The 20,202-nt window shown below is 39.0% G+C and overlaps 1 protein-coding gene across 1 annotated transcript in view; it reads right to left on the reverse strand.

Moving 5' to 3' along the window:
• Positions 1 to 18,204: 18,204 nt before the first annotated feature.
• col4a1 (collagen, type IV, alpha 1) overlaps positions 18,205 to 20,202 on the reverse strand; it is a gene marked incomplete at its 5' end in the record, with an annotated part of 36,275 nt that continues 34,277 nt past the window's right edge. Inside the window, one exon of the mRNA XM_079230921.1 lies at positions 18,205 to 19,903. Within this exon, the coding sequence (XP_079087047.1) occupies positions 19,822 to 19,903 (82 nt within the window). The 3' untranslated portion in view covers positions 18,205 to 19,821. The remainder of the gene's footprint in view (positions 19,904 to 20,202) is intronic.

Consider the following 20,202-nt stretch of genomic DNA (forward strand, 5'->3'; position numbering starts at 1 on the left):
ATGCAGGCTCCATAAAATCATCATCAGTCATTTGTCATAATTATGCATTATCTGCTGTCAAATGGTTTGATATAAATGATTATGATACATGAGACTTCTTCCTGGGTCAAAACAGGAATACATGATTGTGACAGAAAGAGTGCATGAGATATGAATCTACGTTCAAAGAGAATCACTTTCCAATTATTAACAGTAACATTTGGACATCTGAAGCTATCACAGGACTCATAGTGGTTTCCTAATGACTGAGGTTATGTTCCAGTTTATTGATGATAGAGGGAAATGTAGGCAATCTACTGGCACCAAAAGATCTTAAACGGCGAAGGAAATAGCAAAGAATCTATTTCCTTCGCCGTTTAAGATCTTTTGGTGCCAGTAGAAGGATTCTTCTTTTGTTTTTCACTTCTGTCATTATGAGTGTTCTTCAGTACTGCAGTACCACCTGGTATGGATGTCTGTCTGTAGCCCTAAAGTCACAAATGTTACAACAACTAAACATTTGTTCAAAGATTGTTGGACAACCACTTCAGGAGCTGTATGCTTCCACGTATGACAACAGCATGCTGAGGTTGGCAAAAAACATCACCTCAAACACTAATCATGTTTTGTATAGTGAATACAGGTTATTGCCCTCAGGAAGGAGATACGAGGTACCACTTTTCAAGAAGGTTAGACTAAAAAAGTCCTTTGTCCATCAATCGACTTTGATGCTAAACCGGAGATAGGCGGAGTGGTGGACAATGTGCTCTCGACTATCTGTACCCATGTATGTAAATTTGTTGTGTTTCAATGTGTCATGTCAATGTGTGTAATTCATGTTTTCTGTTTAAACATGCAACGGCTGCTGGGTCGCAAGACAAATTTCAGCACCAGCTGACGAATAAAGTTCATATCATATCAATGTCCGGAACAGGGTAGTGAGCTGTATTTGTGTCCACTGCTGCATACTTAATAATCATTGTGTAGAGGTTTTTTCCTTAGAGTGAATCACACAGCACAGCAGTGGAAGGAAGATTGAAGGAAGGTGGGTGGCATCTACAGTATTTAGGAGTAGGAGTGTGTAGGAAGTTATCCATTCCTGCTTGTTTGTGTGTGTGTGTGTGTGTGTGTGTGTGTGTGTGTGTGTGTGTGTGTGTGTGTGTGTGTGTGTGTGTGTGTGTGTGTGTGTGTGTAGTTTATGCGTGCATTGATTATTTTCTGTGATTTAACCTCATCTGACCCGCTGATCTAATAATTGTTCCTTTATCCAAACATACACACACACACACACACACACACACACACACACACACACACACACACACACACACACACACACACACACACACACACACACACACACACACACGCATAAGTAAATGCAGTAATACTCATCACTTTTTAGTGTCTGGTACTGATAATCAAACCAAATTATAAATGAGGTAAATATGAACAATAAGAATAATATGTCTGGCTGAATGTCCACCACAGACTAACAAACAACATAACTCGTAGTAGTGGCAAAATAAAGAGCACTAGAACATTTACTTAATGGTCTAAACCCCATTGAGACTGCATATTTCACTTGTGTAACTTAAAGGGCCAGTGTGTAGCATTTCTGAGGATCTAAAAATGCAATATTCTAGTGATACCCTCACTAAATATTTTGGTTGATTTCACTAGTTGTTGTAAAACCAGTGGTACTCAGCCAACAAATGAGCAGCAAAGAACAACATAAATTAATTGTACTTTACATCCTCCACTGCCACCAGTAACCCCTCTTAATAAACTGGTCTGACCAAACCTCTAGTATCACATTCAGTGATAGGGGGTGTAGTATCAGTCCATGACCATCGAGGACCACCCAGTCTGACTTGTACTATTCTAAAACCTGTACCTTGACACACCCTACGATACAGTTGATACTGTCCACAACAACTCTGGCTGGTTGTTTTTGTAGTCAATACCCAAGATGGGATGCCAACAAACCACTTCTCGAGCTAAACAGCTCAAAGAAAATTTCTATTTCTTTAACAGCAACACTCCCAGTTTCCGAGCAGGAATGCTAAATCCAATTACCAATGGTCACTTGAGACACATTTTATGCATTCCCCTTTGAGAAATGAACTATAATCCACCTTAACTGGCTGTAGATACAATCTTAATAAATAAATGTTATATTAATCCACGTGGTTTGCATGCTTAAGCAGCTAATGAAAGTCTGTCCTTGTTTGTTCGTGCCACATGATGTTTAAAAACAACTTGCTTAATAAAGATACAATGGCAAACTGGTAAGATAAACACAACACTGGTTAAGGAAGACAGTGTTGGGGTCCCATGATGTTATAGACCACGGCTGGGTGCGGTCTCACCCTGCGTGACTACGTTTCATCGAATGTTGGAGGATTAATGAAAGAGATGAATAAAGATGGCACAAAAGGACAGGAAGTAGATCATTGCATAAAGAGATGGTGCTGCTGTCATTAACCCACAACGTTTGTTGTTCTTCCCAGGAGATATCATCACCTCAGGACCTTTCCAAGCTGAGCTTAGTAATGGTGATGACTACAAATGATGGAAATTGCTATCGCTATCGGCCCAAAAAGCACTTTTTCCATACGCAATCATTGGAAAAGGAATATACACACTGAATATATTTAACTGATCCACATTTGGAAAATCTAAAAGAGCTAAAATTATTTTATTCCATTCATGTGTGGGAGCCAACAGGAAGTCAGCCAGCGGAGGCTTTTTTTGGCATGTGCGCCCAGTAAGCAACTTTTATAGAAATGAGCAGGGTGCCATCTTTGATCATGGTATCTTGTTCTATTTCATACATCCGTGGTTGTAGCAGCATGTACAGTATACAACTTATCTTTCAGGACTGCAATCAAAATGACATCACACAAGAGATTGTACTAATCTTACTGAAGACAGAAAAGAGAGCAAGAGAGGTCATCAAGTTAAGTTATGCATGTAGTTTAATCAGCCAATCGAGTGTTATTAGATGTTGTAATTAGATGTTGATGACTCTTTGCCACAAATGAGGCGATGACACTCCCCTCAGGTCAAAGAGGGCTTTCCCCAACGAAAAGAGAATCACCAGCGACAAGAAACACAATTATGTGCGGTTTGTGCACGACTATGCTAATTCCCACACACAAAAAACGCCTGGCTTATTGTGATCAAGAAGCATGTATGTTTGTCTAAAATTGGCCTTCATATTTTTTGGTTTTCTAATGGTGTCATTAGCAGGTCATTAGCTGCTCTGATATATGGCTTTAATTACATTCTGATCACATCACTTTATATGTCCAGCAATATAGAAGTCCTTCAGCAATGGGCTCATTCAGGATGTATTGATTTTACTTCACGCTGAAAATCAGCACATTGCCTCGTGATCTACACTGCATTCCATGTAATTGCAACGTCCCTGTTTAAATCTGTGAACTAGGATTGCTATTGGCTGTAGTCGCTAAAGTAAAATGTGATGATAATGTACTCAACATTTCTTTATTATCACCATCTATGATCTGCTGTATATTCTAATTCTTCTTGTATTGATGTGGACATTCTGAATAAAGGCAGAAGCTCAGCAGCTGGCCCCGCAGTTTTTGTTGTTGTTGTTAAATTAATCTGTCTGGTTTTATCATGGTTTTAGTCAGGGTACATAGACTTCAAATAACATAAATAATTTGTTGAATGCCCCTTATATACACACGCAACAGCATCATAATCACATTCACCTTAAGTGCAACATGCTACGAGTTGAGATATGATATCTAATAAATTGGACGTTGATAGGGGTTGTAACGAAAATCGATATGGAGGCAAGGGGACACACATGAACATGCACATAGACACACATCTATACCTACACATATCCTACAGACAAGGCTCCATACTGCACACAGGCTCTGCTAATGAAACAATCAGTCATAATAGCATATTGCAGACACACTTACATACATACATATATTCATCCAACACTCCAGAGAGAGCGTTCAAGCAAATAATTTGAAAAACTTGAATATTTGCTTTCATGTACAAGAATTATTGCTATGAGCTCGCCCTCTCTTGGCCGTGTGCAATTAAGGTGGAAGTGATAGGTAATATGTATGATCACTGGCTGTACTGTGCACACGTACATAATGATTGCACCACAACATAAATATGTAATGAATGCTGAAATTAGAAGGATGGAGTTTTAAATCATTCTACCTTCTCCTTTCCTCATCTTTCTCACGTTCAGTCCTCCTCCCCCATCATCTCTCCTCTCGCCCCTCCCTTCTATTGGTCAGAGGCCTGCAGCTCTTAAATATTTAACAAATTCAGTATGATCTGCGTCAATCTTCCACTTGTACAGTGAATCAGACATATCTCCATTTTGAGAAAGAAGTGGCCTCTCGTAGCTTATCTTCATATAGTCTGAAAGATTTATCGGCATATTTCTCTCAACATGTTTGAGCTGGTGCGGTGGGTGGAGATCACAAGTGTATTATATAGTAGGATAAAATACTCTGTCTGCTTGCACATCCATCAGTCAGAGGCTGGCTGTGTGGGTAGCGGCTAGAGGAGTAGTGGAGTGGTTTTGGCAAACACGGGGGTGGAAGGATGTGAGGGGTGGACTGATTGCCTGAGAATACAGGAAATGTCCTCCTCATGTACTGGACACCCCCTGTGGGACAGACAGCTATGGTTGTCTGCATCCTGAATCAACAATATTGTAAGGAAACATCTTCACTGATCCATGATCAACTGTGTTTATGGTTTAGGGAGAAGTCTGTTCATCTTTTCTCCTTAAAATCTCCAAGGAATCAGAGCCCAGAATCCTTTACTTACTGCTTCAAACCAGTAAATACATTTTTAATCAACTGTATTTAATTAAGTTTTATTTCAATGCACCTACATCTGAATGAATCCTTCCATAGACACTAAAACGCTGACAGTACATGATGAGTCTGGTGATATTCAACATTTTCCCTGTTGCAAACAAATCCTATGAAAAGACCAAAACCATCTCCCTACTCATCATATTTTTTATTGTGTGTCTTAACACAGAAGATTTGCATGTGGTGAACATCATGCAACTGTGTTGGTTAGACTTAAGCAATGAAACCACTTGGTTAGGGTTTGAGAAAACATTATGCTTTGGCTTCAAATATGGACGCTTGTAACGGAACTTAAGCAACAAACGTAACATCATGTGACACAACGTTATCCATAAAAGCCCTGTGTTTGTTTCTCCCAATCAATCACCTTCCCGGCCTCCCACACTGCGTGGACTTTCTCACTCTTAATAAGTCCATCTAAATATGATGCAGATGGGTTTACATGGAGTTAGTTGAAAGCCTAGTGCACCTCATAAGGATGCTAAAAGGCGCCGTGTGCACTGGTATCAAAATCTGCCACTGCCCAAGTGTCACTATTTGATGCCCTGGGAGTGAGAACAGGCTGTTATGTGCCATACATGGTGCATTAGGTGTCATCTTCCGTTGTAACGCCTAACATGGGAACTATAGTTTATTTGAGTCAATCTCACATAAACAGTGTTGCAAATACTCTAGAACTCTAAATGTGTATTAATCCGCAGCTGAAAATAGTCCGCAACAAATGCACTATTTACTCCTGTTTAAGTAATGTTTGCAAAAAGCCACAGTGCCCAGCTTCTATATTTAATTTAATTTATATTTTATTATATTAAAGTACATTAGGAGAGTCACTAACAGGGTAGGGAAAGTATTCACAGAGGCTAATGCATCGCTGGGGTATGTCTTTCATTTATTCATTAGCAATTCCAATGATATAGAATAATGTCAACCCAGGCCAAATTCCACACATTCACAACAGACCATGTGTACTGTCACCATATTTATTCTGGAAAAAACAGTAACATGAGTAACATGTCTTGTGTTTACTACAAAGACTTCTTCGGGAACATCTCAAATATTTTAAAACAGTCAAGCGTCTTCTATTTGCAATACTATAATTGGAGATACAGGAATACATATTAATATACATTGATTAAGTGTTGCAATTTATATGTATTTTTTAAAACACTCAGGAAAGGTAGTTGTGATATTATGGCATGCTTTAAGCCATGGCCTTTGTTCGCAATATTGCCAGCTTCATCCTTAAAGATACTCTGTTTAACATTACTGAGCAATAGGCCTCATTTGATTTTTTTTTCAAATAAATGGAATACATATTATATATCCAGCAATGCGAAAAATAGGAACAAGCTAGAAAGAAGCATTACAATCTTGATAATTTACTTATTAAAGAATCCTTGATTTAATTTAGATTAAACCACATTTACACCATAATTGATTAGATAGGGCTTAATTGTGCATACATTAAGCACAACTAAATTTCAGATATAATGATTTTATTGGACAATTAAGAGAGGAGCTCACTGAATAATGAAACCCTGTCTGAGGGTTGGACTTGAGGGGGCAGGGAGCTAAAGGAACATGGCATTGAGGTTCCTGTAGTACCACAATACTGAAAATGTCTGTCACCATTCTGTGTGACTGATGCTGGAGCAGTGCTCTTTATTTACATACATTTACATATACACATTTCACTGGTGCCATTCTCTGTTTAATGGGGTTTCACCAAGATTGTAAGAGTGAGGACTAGTTAATGAATGCCTTACAGATACAACCATCATGTTACTTTGCATGAAACCAGCGTCTGTATGTGGTCATGCGTGTGCCCGAGATGGAACGTATGCACACACTGTGTGGTGTACAGTGAGGGTAGAAAAAAAGATTATTTAAGTCAGTTCAATTTGCGTGAAGAAAAAAATGTGGACGTATTTGACATTAAATTTCAGCCAAGAATAATCAAAACATGGATGGCAGTGGAAATGCTAATAGCAATGTGTGAAAGAAGGATTAAACCTCCAGCATGGTATAGAGGAAATGCTTTTGGCCGATGCATGGCTGCCCTTGTGTACAGAATAAATTATATATTGAAAGGATATACAGGGGAGAATCATTAGACATACATTTGCATTTGGAGGCCTTTGGGATCTGAGAAATAGTGGTCTTGCAGGTTGCGGCCTCATGAGATGAGCCTTGACAGTGGTAGTGAGTGAGATGAGCTTTGATATGCAAGAAATTGGGTGGTTGGCAATCTGAGCTTTCATGTGTGACGGTACTGAAATAGGAGAATTTACTGTACCACGGTTTCACTTGTCTTCATCAGCAGAAATGCCTTTTCTTTAGTTACACGCTGTCAACCTTTAATACATACAGACTAGACACAGCATGGCTCTGTCAGCATCACTTCAGATCATTTGGGAACTCTCAGTCAGGAAAGGCTCACAGCTAATAATCAGGGATCATATGCACTGGCAACAACAAAGCTGAGTCTTGCTTTATCAATCAATCAATCAAACTTTTATTACAGACTCAAGATCCAGATCAAACAAAAGACATTAAATAGAATAAAAAACATACAAAAACACAATTAAAATACACAGACCTTTCAATGCTTTATAAATAAACAGCTGTACCAATGTCTCCACAGATCGGACTGGTAGTACTATACTTTATGTTTGATAAAACCACGATTATCTCATTTTCAGAGTCATTAACTCAACAGATATATTCATACATAATATTTCTTGAAACGGCTTGGAAAGAATTAACTCCTGCCACAAACATTTCACTTGCTCTACAGTGTAGAGCAAGTGAAATGTTTGCCATGAGAATACTACTGAAGAGACCGAGATGGTGTAGAGTCTACACCATCTCGGTCTCTTCAGTAGTATCCTCATGGCGTCATTATAAGCTAGTTGAAGTCTCTGTAGCTTTATGAAATAATATTACCCTTTTTATGAGATTAAAGGATCAGACATCTCCGCCACACCTCCATTTATAACAGACACAAATCTGCTTTTTGTTTGCTTTGGAGGTGTTTACACTCTAGGACCCCCAGCCACACCTGCTAACTCACTGCTCAGTCCTCATCCTCAAAGTTCTTTCTCTTCAAAAGTGAGTTGTGCTTTTTGAAAATATTAACTTTGAGGCATACCTCTGTGTTGCATTACCAAGTACATTTTTCATACATTACAGTAATCATTTACATTTTTGCCCAATACAATCCAAGGTGGCCGACTAGAAATGAGAGAACTGCTTTTGTTTAGTTCAGCGTTAAACCCAAGACACGTTATTTTAAAGAATTCCCCCACATTTCTAAGATAAATGGGGCATTGCTAACTGAACATGTGCACAGGTAGAATGGAGGGTTTGAGAGAAGGATCGTAACCAAGAGGGGTCGGACTTTGATACGGGTGTGTTTGTTTGGAAAAAGCTAACGTAACCCATGCAAACTACTTTGTTTATTAGGAGCAGGTGTGTGTGAGAGAGGGAAATAATAAGGGCAACTGGGTCAGCGAGTGAATGAAATGCTGGCAAACTATGTTGTTGCCGCTTTGTTGCTTTACATAACAGTTTGTCAGCTGACAGAGGAGCAGAGGAGTCACCGATGGAGACTGTAAACATGGAAGTTTCCAGAGCGCAGTGAAAGGCCGAAAGTGTCCCTTATCTCTCACTGGAGGGGTTCACAATAACACTCTTAATAGCTTTCCCCCTCGCTGCCCATGATGATGGAAAATACTCATAGCACACAAATATAAATGGTTGTAAACACACACGCATGCACAAGCAGAAGGTAACCGAGAAGGGCAAAGTCTTTAGAGCTCTATGACATCCTTCACACATGCTGCCGCCGTAGGCTCCATGTATGTGATTTTGTATTTAATCTGGAGTCGCCTGAGACATTGAAGGACAGCCAAGCTCCGTAATACTGTTGAGCCAGCATGTGTTGCCACGGTGTAAGCACATTTCTGATGTGTTCAGACCACTGCTGAAAAACAACTAGCTCCCATGAGCCCACCCCGCCCGAGCAACAACAACTGTGTCACAGCATTTGTGTCTGTGAGCGTGTATGTACAATTGCGTGTGTTTTTGTTGATGCAGGTGTTACTCTGCATGGCCTTCACAAAGGCTAATGGAAAGGCCCATTAACACCACAACAAGCCTAATAGTACTGTAAATACTTGGTCTGCTGGTGTGATGATAGCTTTGTTCAATAATTCAGCAGCAGCTGCTGAGAAAATCAACAATCCCATTTTCTAAAAGAGCAAACAACATTGTAGGTAATGCCATCAGATAACCCGGGGCACAACTCACATAGGGAACAATAGATTATGTGCGGTATGATAGCTCGACTCAGACGATCAGCACAGCCCTGTGATGCAGCCTGAAAGTGAAATGTTTTTACTTTACTCAGGGCTCTCAAGTGTCACGCATTGAGCGTGACACTTTACACGCATTTCGGTGTCTTAAGTCACGCCCTCCCGCCACACATCGTATTTCTCACACTGAAAAAAAACTCTAGGCTATTTAATGTGCCGCAGCGCAAAAACATGACCTGGTCACTCTGCCCTCACCATGGAGGAATCAAGCACGTCTCCCCCGAATCCCCTGGAGTTTTGCCGCGAGGTGCCACTCATCAGCCAAACAAAAAAAAGAAATGGGCTACACGAATAGCCAATCAGAAAAACGTATCTGTTGTATCTGGGTGAAATGTAATCCAGCAACCAATGAAAATAAAGCTAATAATAATATGTGGGGGAGGGGGGCTGGTCTGTGGGCATACGGCATGGGCGGAGGCTCGGCCGGGGGGGGGGGGCAGATATAGCTGGTTAGCTTCAGCATGCACGGCCCTTTCTTCTGTTCTAATTGGACTTTTTTTAGTGGCAGCACATTTGTTAATGGTGCTTGTGGTAAGTGATGACTTCACTCAGAGCAGCCAAGTCGGTGAGAGATTCCTGCATCCAGCTTGTAATATTAACTGAGGTAATTTAGCATGAAGCACGGTAAAAGGTTATTTACTAAGTATGATGTGCCGTTATAGATTTGTCTGCTGTGTGAATTAAAATGTGAGTTACGGTGTGGTCTTTTAAACACCAATGTACATTGTGCAGTGAGGCAGGAGCTCTCCCCCAACCCTTTACACAGAGAGGTGACATTAAGACAGATGGCAGTGTCACGCATAATCAATTGTGCATTTCTTCTCAAAATTTAGCTTAATAATCATTAGTTGGTAATTTACATCATGATGTGACAAGACCATAAAAGCTGAAGAAAGTGTTGCCATCAGTTTGGTTCATCACGGTGTGGAATACTGGTCAGTCATGGGTGAGATATTTTAATGTTTGAGCTCACACTTCAAAATAACTCAACTCAACTAATCATGTCTGTATTTTATTGACATATCTGGGTGATTACAAGAAGGAAAAGTTGGGTTGTACTGATTATTTTAACCATGAGTTCTCACACCCTTAGCTGTAAATGTTCACACAACACCCACATCCATCTTCAGTACCTCATCACTATTCCTCAGTGGTGTGAAGACTGGACAAAGTACAAAGTGTAGCCTATCTTTTTTCTCCATGCTTTAACACAGCAAACGTGAACGGCATGTATAACCAAGGAATAAGGACGCATCCTTCCAGACTCCTGTGCTGCTCTCCCTGTCTGAAAGGCTCTCGTCAAAGAACAGATGCTCTATGCAGATAAATTCATTTATGGAAGACCAGATATTCACATTCCTGCTCGGCTTCCTGATTTCAGGTAAGACGTCAGCGCTTGTAATCCCACACCGTGTATTTCTTCTCCTCTTCGGCCTCTCTCTTCTGTTTGGCAGTTTTTCCTCCATTTCTACGGATGTTTTTTATGATTCTTTTTGTCTGACTTCAACACACACCACGTCCCACCCTCTTTCTCAGTTTCTAGTTCTAGACATGGACGGTCCATTAACGCCCACCATCTGATCGCACTAACGGTCCAGAAGGGCCGGGCAGACCCTCCTGTGGTGCTGACTGCCATCTTAATAGTTGTTTCAAATGCTTTGCGTCTTGCTGCTGCAGCTTTAAGGAGACGTATCACGCTGATTTCCAGGCTCAATGTTTACATGCTTTCATGTAAACTTGTTACCTGAATTCACCCTCTGTCTGAAACATGAAGCTGCATTGCTAGGCAACAGCTTGGGTCCATTTTTACTTCCTGTCAGCTGATGTCATTCATTCACATACACTGCAACCGGGAATAAACCCAGACACATTTTAAAGGCACCGTTTCTGTATGTATTTATCGGAGGGTTTTGATTCTTTTACAGTATTTATTTAAAAGAAGTGAGACATGAAAATTTTACTTTTTACATGTCTGTGAAAAATGCCTGTGAAAACTGTGAAAGCTTCTTCAGGATACAATATAACAGTGTGCCATTTTGAGAAACGTGCTTGTCTGCAATTCTTGGATGTAAAGATCGATTCCACTTTAAAAGAGATATTCATTTTCTTGTTGTTAGCTTTGATTTAATTGTTTTCCAATGACATTGTTTCTCTTTTCTTTCTCTGTTTCTCCCTGCAAGAGATAAGCAAGTGTCTTAATAGCCGGATCTTCTTCCCTGTCGAGGTCTCATCAGCAGATGGACAAGTTGCAGCAAAACAAGAGGCTTGGCGACAGAAAATATTGGCTGGTGCTTGTGGTGTTGATTGCATGTAAACAATACAGTGCAGGGGTATGGGACAGTACTGATTTGCTTATGAACCAAGAGGAAGGTACTGAGAGAAGTACGGAGAGTTATTTATTAGAGTAAGAGTGATATAGTTGAGATGAATAAAGAGAAAAGACAGATTGAGAGATATACTGGAATGCCTCCCACATATTCACTCCCACTCTTCCTCTTGTGCCCACGCACTCTCTGTTACTGTGACGTCCACTCTTCCTTTTTACTCCTCCGCTCAGCTGTGGAGGCGTTCTGTTCTCCTCTCATTCATACACTGCCACACTATTTTCATATTTCTGAGTGGACACTGTGCATTGAGTTGAAATTTCTGTGGAGGAAGAGGAGGCGGAAGAGGAGGCAGCACCATGTTTGGCTTCATCCGATCAGATTACCAACCAGGGTGAGATCGGGATCAAACCTCACATGAGAACCAAGCTCTACAAACGGAATTATGTCATCTTTGTACATGGGACATTAAGGATAGGATCCAGTCATATTCTCCACAATTGTTTTGTTTTAACTTAAAAACAAGCATTTTAATAATAGTTCCACCCTTTCGGGTCCATATTACGCTGATATCACTACTCATTGTGAGAGGTCAGTAAACTCTAGGATATTATTTTCATTTGATAGTTTAGGGAGGACGTGTCTTCACCATTAAGAGCAGTATGCTCCTAATAATATGCTATTAATGTGTGGGTCACCCTTTGGTACTTGACATGACACCCTGATGTCAACACTACATTCAGGAAGGGTGATGTTAGGTTTGATTCTGGTTCACACAGTAAAAATATGTTAAATATTTCATCTGTTGAACAAAAAAACAAGAAAAAATAAAACATTTTGACACTGATGACCTAAAATGCTAATAACTTGTTATTTTTATTGAGTATGGTAATGTGCTTCAAACTCAAAACAAATATGTATTTATAGTATAGATAGAAATGAATTTTGTCACAGTTTTAGTTTTCTCTCTTTAATGTGAATAAATAGCAGATTTGTCCTTCATTCCTCTTTTAGATCATAAAATGGTTAAAAAACTAAACAGAAAAAGTACAAAATGTGTCACCCCAAAACAAAAGAGTGAGGCTTTGACCACAAGATCCAGCTTGTTACTATCCTCAAACTGGCAGACTAATGAACACGTTGTGCAACAGCTCTGCTCTGCAGTCACCATCCAAGGCCACATTGCAACAAAGTATGTCTTCAGTATAAAGAAGTTATATTTATAACTGCACACTGTGACGTCTGTGGATCCATTCATTCCCCTCCACTGTATTTGAGCACAGTTTTTTTTAATTTGCAAGAAATTGTTCTATGTATTAAGTGTTAAGATGTTGAAGAAACTTTCGACACTCGTGATTGTTTGAGGCAACACAAAATTTGGATAAAATAACGGGTGGTGACATGTCTCCATTTCTGCCTGTAACTCGATACCACAGAGAGGAAGACATGAAAGTGTAAGGTCCAGTATGAACTATAAGGCAGCACCATGTCCAGTCAGAAAGAAACCTCAACACTTGATCCTGTACTCATAAACCGGCTGGTGGGGAAACCATTTCCAAGATGCTGCTAATGGTCTGTGTGTTAGAGCTAATAACGGAGCTGCAGGAGGAAGCAAACATCAATCAGGAAGCAAAGGAAGGAGTAAAGTGAAGGTTTACCACTAGCCTTTGAGGTTTTTCTTTCCTTTTTCTACATCTTCACCAGCTGAAGTATTTGCTCAAATAACAAACACAACAGTTGCGTTAAAAAATGTTAATTTCAATCATGTCTAACAAGATGTAAAAGCAGCAGTATGTGTCCAAGTGTTGAGACCGTGAATGCATTATTGGAGAAAAATGTTTCAAACACTGGTATTATCTTCTTTTTTTTAAATAACTAAAAAGGCTTGATGTGTGCCCAGTCCCAACATGTCCAGCTTGTGTAGGAATCAACCTTTTGGACACCAAGCCCCCCATCTGGGAAGCGCTGTCCTTTACCCCCTGTGTTCAAGTAGTGCTCAAGTAGTCGTATAAGCCCCAAATTAGTTCTAATACTTGTGTTATTTTATATGATTTTTTTCAGAATCTTTTTGCAAAAAAAAGTATATTTAAAAAAAAAAAACTTTTATAACATATTTTGATCATAACTATGAACATCCAGCATGACATGAGCCAGATTCCCGAAAAATGCCTCCTTGAGTGATCCCTGAGTTTTTCAAACTGTATGGTTCTGGGCCATAACAACAGCTCACATACTAATAGGGCACCTTTTTGGAAAGATTATGACCTACAGAACCACAATCACAATAGAACAAAGCATTGGCATGTTAGGAAGGATATTCAGTCAAAAAATGGTGTCGTTCGGTTAAAAAATGGAATAATTACTTATTTTATGGCAAAACATTGGCCGATTTAGGCATGCTGGGTACTGAAATGTTCATCAGCTTCCGCATGTGCTGTATTGCGGTTCTAGAAATGTGGGCGGACCAGGAAGGCTTCAGGACGCGGGAAAAAGAAAGAAAAAACTCTGGCCGTTTTGTGACTTAACAGGTACTAATAAGGGGCTTATACAGATTTGTATTGCTTTGTTAGACTCACACAAGCCTGTACGGTTACCAGGATGTGTCTGTTAGTGAAATCCGACGTTGTAAGGGATACTTATTAACGTTTTTTTTAAACCATAGGTCTCTTCTCACAAGGGTCACGGTATTGTAGCAATTTAAATTAAGTTAAACAACCATGTGGTTGCGGAGATAATTAAGAAAAACGCTTAAAAAAACTGTTCTTTTTTTTTGGTCTAAGAATAGGCGCGGGGGGCTTGGTGCTTATAAGGTTCTAAATCATCCATTTTTATGCTGTATTCTTTATAACCATTTGCTTAATGGCTTGAATTTTTCACAATTTGTCAACTACTAGCCTATAATGTAAGCTCACATCAAACATAATCTAAACCAGAGCAATAATAAAAAGCATGAATATTAAAGTCTCGAATCTGAGGCAATGTATGTGTGTATGTCTACAACAAAATATGTGTTTTATATTTAAAGAGGATATATATTTTGCTTTCACGTCTCTCTTAACGATTGTAACTTTTGCAGACTTTTGAAATGTTCAAGTAAACAAATAAGTGAGGAACTGATGATGACTGCAAGATTTACAAAACCTGATGTCAGTTCATATCACCAGGCGTCAGGGCAACTTCTCACTCCTCTCCATAACTGATTGCTTCTCAAGTCACATCGGATTCAGCTTCTTATTCATCTCAGTGTGGAACATGGTGAAAAGTATTTGCTTTTGATCCCAAATTGAACCCAATCTGTTCATTTTGTACAAAGTTCAATTACATTGAACTTTGACACACAAAAGCCAATGTCCAGACAGTTTGATTGTTTTCATCCTTGTTTATATTGTACGTGTAGGTGTGCAGGGCCTTGCTCTCTATTGCATGGTGTTGCCTTATGGCAACAACTACTTCATCTCAATTTTACTAAAAGACAGTCATATAAAACTGTCTGGCTGTTTAGTTGTGAAAAGTAGGGTCTTTTACTTTAACATCATAACATTTATCACATCACATGAACAGGAAATCGTATTTACAGTTTACTAATTGTTGAATATTCAAGAAGAATTCCTGAATATTTTAGAAAAAAGAATCTTGACAACAAAAATACAACTAGAAAACTAAAACTGGTGTAAGGCAACATTTAATTGTCATCATGTGAAATGTTTTTTGTAAAATGGTCAAATTAATTTGTTGTCAAAACTATATGTGAATATGCAACTGATTGACTTGGCTACTCACTAACCTTTGATTACATTTAAAAGAAAAAAAAGCTTTTTTTATTAATTTTCAGACACTTTGCAACTGTACTGTATTATCTGGAACCTACATGTGACCACTGGAAATCATAGTTTTACCAGAAGGAATTGTGATATCCCACCAAAATTACAAGTTGGTCCACTTTTGTGTACTTTCAAGTGGCTTCCTGCTTATGCAAAGAAAGGGGAGCCCTCCACAAGCTGTTGTTAATTTATATTTACATTATTTAAGACATTTTAAAAAGTTATGTTCAAATTCATGCAATAGAAGACTAAGAAAAAACTTTTGAAACTGTGAAGTCCAATTTCTGTCATTTAGATTTGTGTACGGCTTCAGACAATCTAGCTGTTTGCATCACCTATTGTAAAAAATAGAAACATAAAAAATTCATCCATGAAACTAAAGTCTAAAGACTTGCAAGTGGCAACTGTCCACATACCAACAGCCAATGTGATTGGTTGAGAGTGGTCTGCCCATTAATGAGCTCAACTGTTGGCAGGTGAGGTACCACAGAGACTCCAGGCACATTAACATCAGAATATAAAGGGGATTTTGTTCAGTTTCCCAGTCCTTTCAGCATGTTGTGTGTGTGTCATAAGGGTGAGAAAGAGACAATCATTCTATGCTATTTATCTCCAACTACAAAGCTGCAAGTACCTGTAGCTACTAAAATCAACATCACATTCTGATTTACATGAAAATAGACACACAGTGGGAACAAAAAGTTGAAACTGAGTACTTCTGTAAAAGAAAGTTGTTTCTCTACAGCTCTCACTGTATTCACATCTGGTTGTAGCTGTAATCCCAGACTGATGCAAAAAAGCACTGGTGTACAAGTCCCTCTGTTACAATTGTGTGAGAGAATGTTTGTGGGTGTTTGACCCGTGGGGCTTCTGTTAAGTTTTGCATTGCGTGCTGTGTTGCAAGCTAATCTGTAGTCGGCCCGGCTCAGGTCAAGGGGCTATGGTGGAGTTTGTGGCCCCTGAGGTTGATCCACTCAGGAAAAAGGTCAGGGTCACACTAACCTCCTGACGCATTCCTGCACTGTATCGTAAACACATGAAAAAACATGACATTAACAGAGAAATGTAGTCAAGTTCTCATTATCAAGTTGACATATATTAATGAACTCTTTATAAATGTAGGCAAGGCTCAAGAGTTGAGACCTGTCACTCATTAAAATGCTGTTTTTTTGTTGCAAAGTTATCAAACTTCTTAACACAACATTTTATTGTGTGTCAACTTTGCTGTCAATCAGTCAGTTTGCGCTGAAACAATAATTTGGCCAGATTATTGCCTTAAAATTTTACCAGCATAATCCCCAGTGTTCTGAAGGTGATTAGTTCTTAAGTCAAGTCTCAATTTAGCACTGTTAGCAAACAACCAATAGGATTAAAACACTTACAGGTCAATGTTTTAAACTCCAAAGCCCCCGAGCAGGGCTGAGTGTTGATCCTAATCACATGGCATCCATGTTGTGTGTGTATTTGCATGTGAATTACAGTTATTAGTTTGTGGTCATTTTAACAATGAATGTGACAAATTGTTCAAGATGAGTTTGATCACTTTCTGTATGATGTCAGAAATATTCTAGTTTTCTTCCTATATTGTAGTCTTCACAGTTATAATTACCATGATATATTTGAATGGGACCGCTCTTTATTTATTTTTTCTCTAAATTTGAGCTACTTTTTCAACTGAATATACTACTATACAAATGTTCCTTTTCCATTTATTTTGTGGACTCTTAATGTTTGTAAATGTAAAATGTAATTTATTTCACTTTTTTTGCAAAGAAACTGTACATTACACTAACGTATTGCCCTAATTGTTCTATTTAGTTGAAGTGTTTCACTCCAAAGTATTAGAGCTCTATAATGAAAAAAGTGTTGCATGAAATCTTAGATATCTCCAAAACTCAAATGATTCAATCATTAATATCATTTGCTATGCGGAAATAACCTACTACCAAATTGTAAGCACTAACACCAGACAACAACAACTAAATCCATGTAATTCCTGAAAATGCACCTGTAAAATAGACTCTTTAAGCACCACTTGAGAAAAATAAAAATGTGGTACGAAACCAATACTTATACTGTCTTTTTAGGTAAATAATATGTTTCAGGTTACCCGTAAACATGTCTGAGTGTATCCTTCACCCTTGCTGCTGGACCTCAGCCTCACTGCAGCAAATGATCTTGATCGTTAGGTTCAACCGAGAGCAATGGCCTGTCATTTGACCAGTTGGCCTTTTGGTGTTGCCTGGGTCTCCCTGTGACTCCCACCAGAGTGAACTTGCACTCGCAGGTCAGAGGTCAAGGCCTTGTTAGACATGTTTATGAAGATAGCCCGGGGTCAAGGACCGTGTTTGTCTGTCTGACTGTGGAAGGAAACAAGGGATAGGAATCCGGTAATAGATGAAAGACGAGAGTGGAGATGAAAGGAGGGGTTATCTGGTTCTCTGCGGAGCATATCGATCTGTTTGCGTTTTCATGGGGTGAACGAGTTTGTTGGCCGCAGTCCTGGCAGAAGTGCTGAGGCATCGGCTGAATCGCACTGTGGAAGTGTTGGAGCGGAGACTGCACTTAAATTAGGGTTCAACAATTTGAGGTCAAGTTTTGCCAGTGGTAGCAAATCCCCTGAATAAAATATACAGAGAGCTTGGGAACCACATGAATGGAGAGGTCTGAAATCCTGAATCATCAGCAATTTAACCACAAAGTGGGCTGGTGCTGCCCTCTTGTGGCCTATGCTGTTTCTTCACTTCACGTTTGAAAACATTTGAAACCGACAAACCAAATGAAAAATATTTTCCTATCATAAATTAAGAAGAATGTTCTACAAATCATTTTATTGCAGGGAGTACACAGTATGGGATCTGGAAAATATAAAATGTTCATGAAGTACTTTTTGTTCTGTGTGTTTATTAGTTAAGATTATTACCCACTGTAATCAAGTTGGTTAACACTATTGATATTATATATACTCATGGAGCATTTTATCACAACCAAGCAACACAAACAAATACAGGTGATGGTCAGTGTAGAGTAACCGCTGTAACTTCAAATCAAGAAATAGCTTGCTTCTAAAAGTAGCTCTGAATGGGATTATGTCTGGTGACCAAGACCGAGGATCTCAAAATACTGTTTATTAAGGGATTAACAAAACCCAAACATATGTTAAGACCTTTTAAAGCATGGCAACTTGCATAGACACTTACAAATACAATCCTCCTCATCTGTCTGTGTTTGACTCTGATGTACAACAATGATGTGACGACCCTTCATTCATTTGTGTTAAATCAACAGAGATAACAAAAGTAATTCAGAACATGAGCAAAGTAGCAGGTAGATATTATGTGTAAATATATATATATATATATATATATATATATATGTATATATATATATATATATATATATATATATACATGTGCATTTCTTTGGAAACCGAAACATTTAGTTCATGTAATGTGAGAAGAGGGAATCCTCGAACACACTAGCTGTGGTATAGGATTTCTTTTCTAATCTGGATTATGTCAATGATAGGGTTGTGCAACAATATACATGCAGACATCACAAAACACACACCACTTCCAAGCAGCTCAAATCCATTCATATATGTACACTCACACAATCACGCACACACACACACACACACACACACACACACACACACACACACACACACACACACACACACACACACTGCCGATGCTCTTTCAGTGCTGTTTTGTTTGTTAATAAGGCGCTGATTGTCAGACGTTGAAACACTGTTTTTGGATCAATGGAATCTCAGATACACTAAAGTCCAACATATTCTCATAAATCTTATAAATAAAAATGGACTTAATAACACACAAAGTATTTCAATAATAACCTGAGGAGAGTATGTTGGACTACGTTAGAGAGGAATGCATTATATTTACAACACAGTGATAAGTATATATGTGTGTGTCTGCAACATTGCGGTGATGTAGCGAATGGCAAGCGTCTGTAACCAGTGGTAAGTCCCATCCTTTTCATTAGTATGTTTTAACAAGCTACAAATATATAATAAAATGAATATATCTTTGAATACTATGGCATTGGAAGGGAGAAGAAAAAGAAAAAATGCAATAAGGCAGATAAGTAAGATTGTATAGCACCTGACTCACACAATATGAACACCAGTTTACCAGTTTAGGGGGCATGTACTCAGTGCAGTGGTAAACTGGGTGCAATTCTTTAGAGACATGTTGTGATCATGTTGTGTTCTGCATTGAGCAAAAGGCCGCTTGGTCTCTGTGTTTGTAATGTTTAGTCTGTTTTGCAAACCACATCTCTGTCCTTCTCCTCTCACACATGCAGGGAAGTAGCACCATCGTTTGAAAACAGCGAGTTAAGCCAAGTCGAGGACGTCAGCGGGCACGATGTTGCTCGCAGGTTAGGAAGGACTCTGGAGTTGGGTTTATGTCCTCTTCATGCACACCTGACAGCGGCTTATGTTTGTTCGGAGATTGCCTGCTTTTAGCGTTGTGGGGACAGGTTTCCTGGAAAGAGGTGGAGAGAAAAACATTAGAAGTCCATATTAACTGGTGCAATAAAAATACATTTGAAATATATTTTATTCTGTCTGTATCTATAATATTGCTATTGTGGATTATTTACTGTTCGTATTACTGTTTATATTACTTTCACCACCATCTATATCTGCTTTAATGTTTCAAATGCTTTTCAGCTGTGAACACCTGCAGCCCCACTGAATGGTGTGGTTGGGTGTAGTCAGAGTGTGCTCTGTTCCACGCCCACCAGTGATGCAAAAACATCACAAGGCAAGAACAAGGAAAAC

This window comes from Taurulus bubalis (genome assembly GCF_910589615.1).
Source record: "Taurulus bubalis genome assembly, chromosome: 15".
Taxonomy (NCBI): domain Eukaryota; kingdom Metazoa; phylum Chordata; class Actinopteri; order Perciformes; family Cottidae; genus Taurulus; species Taurulus bubalis.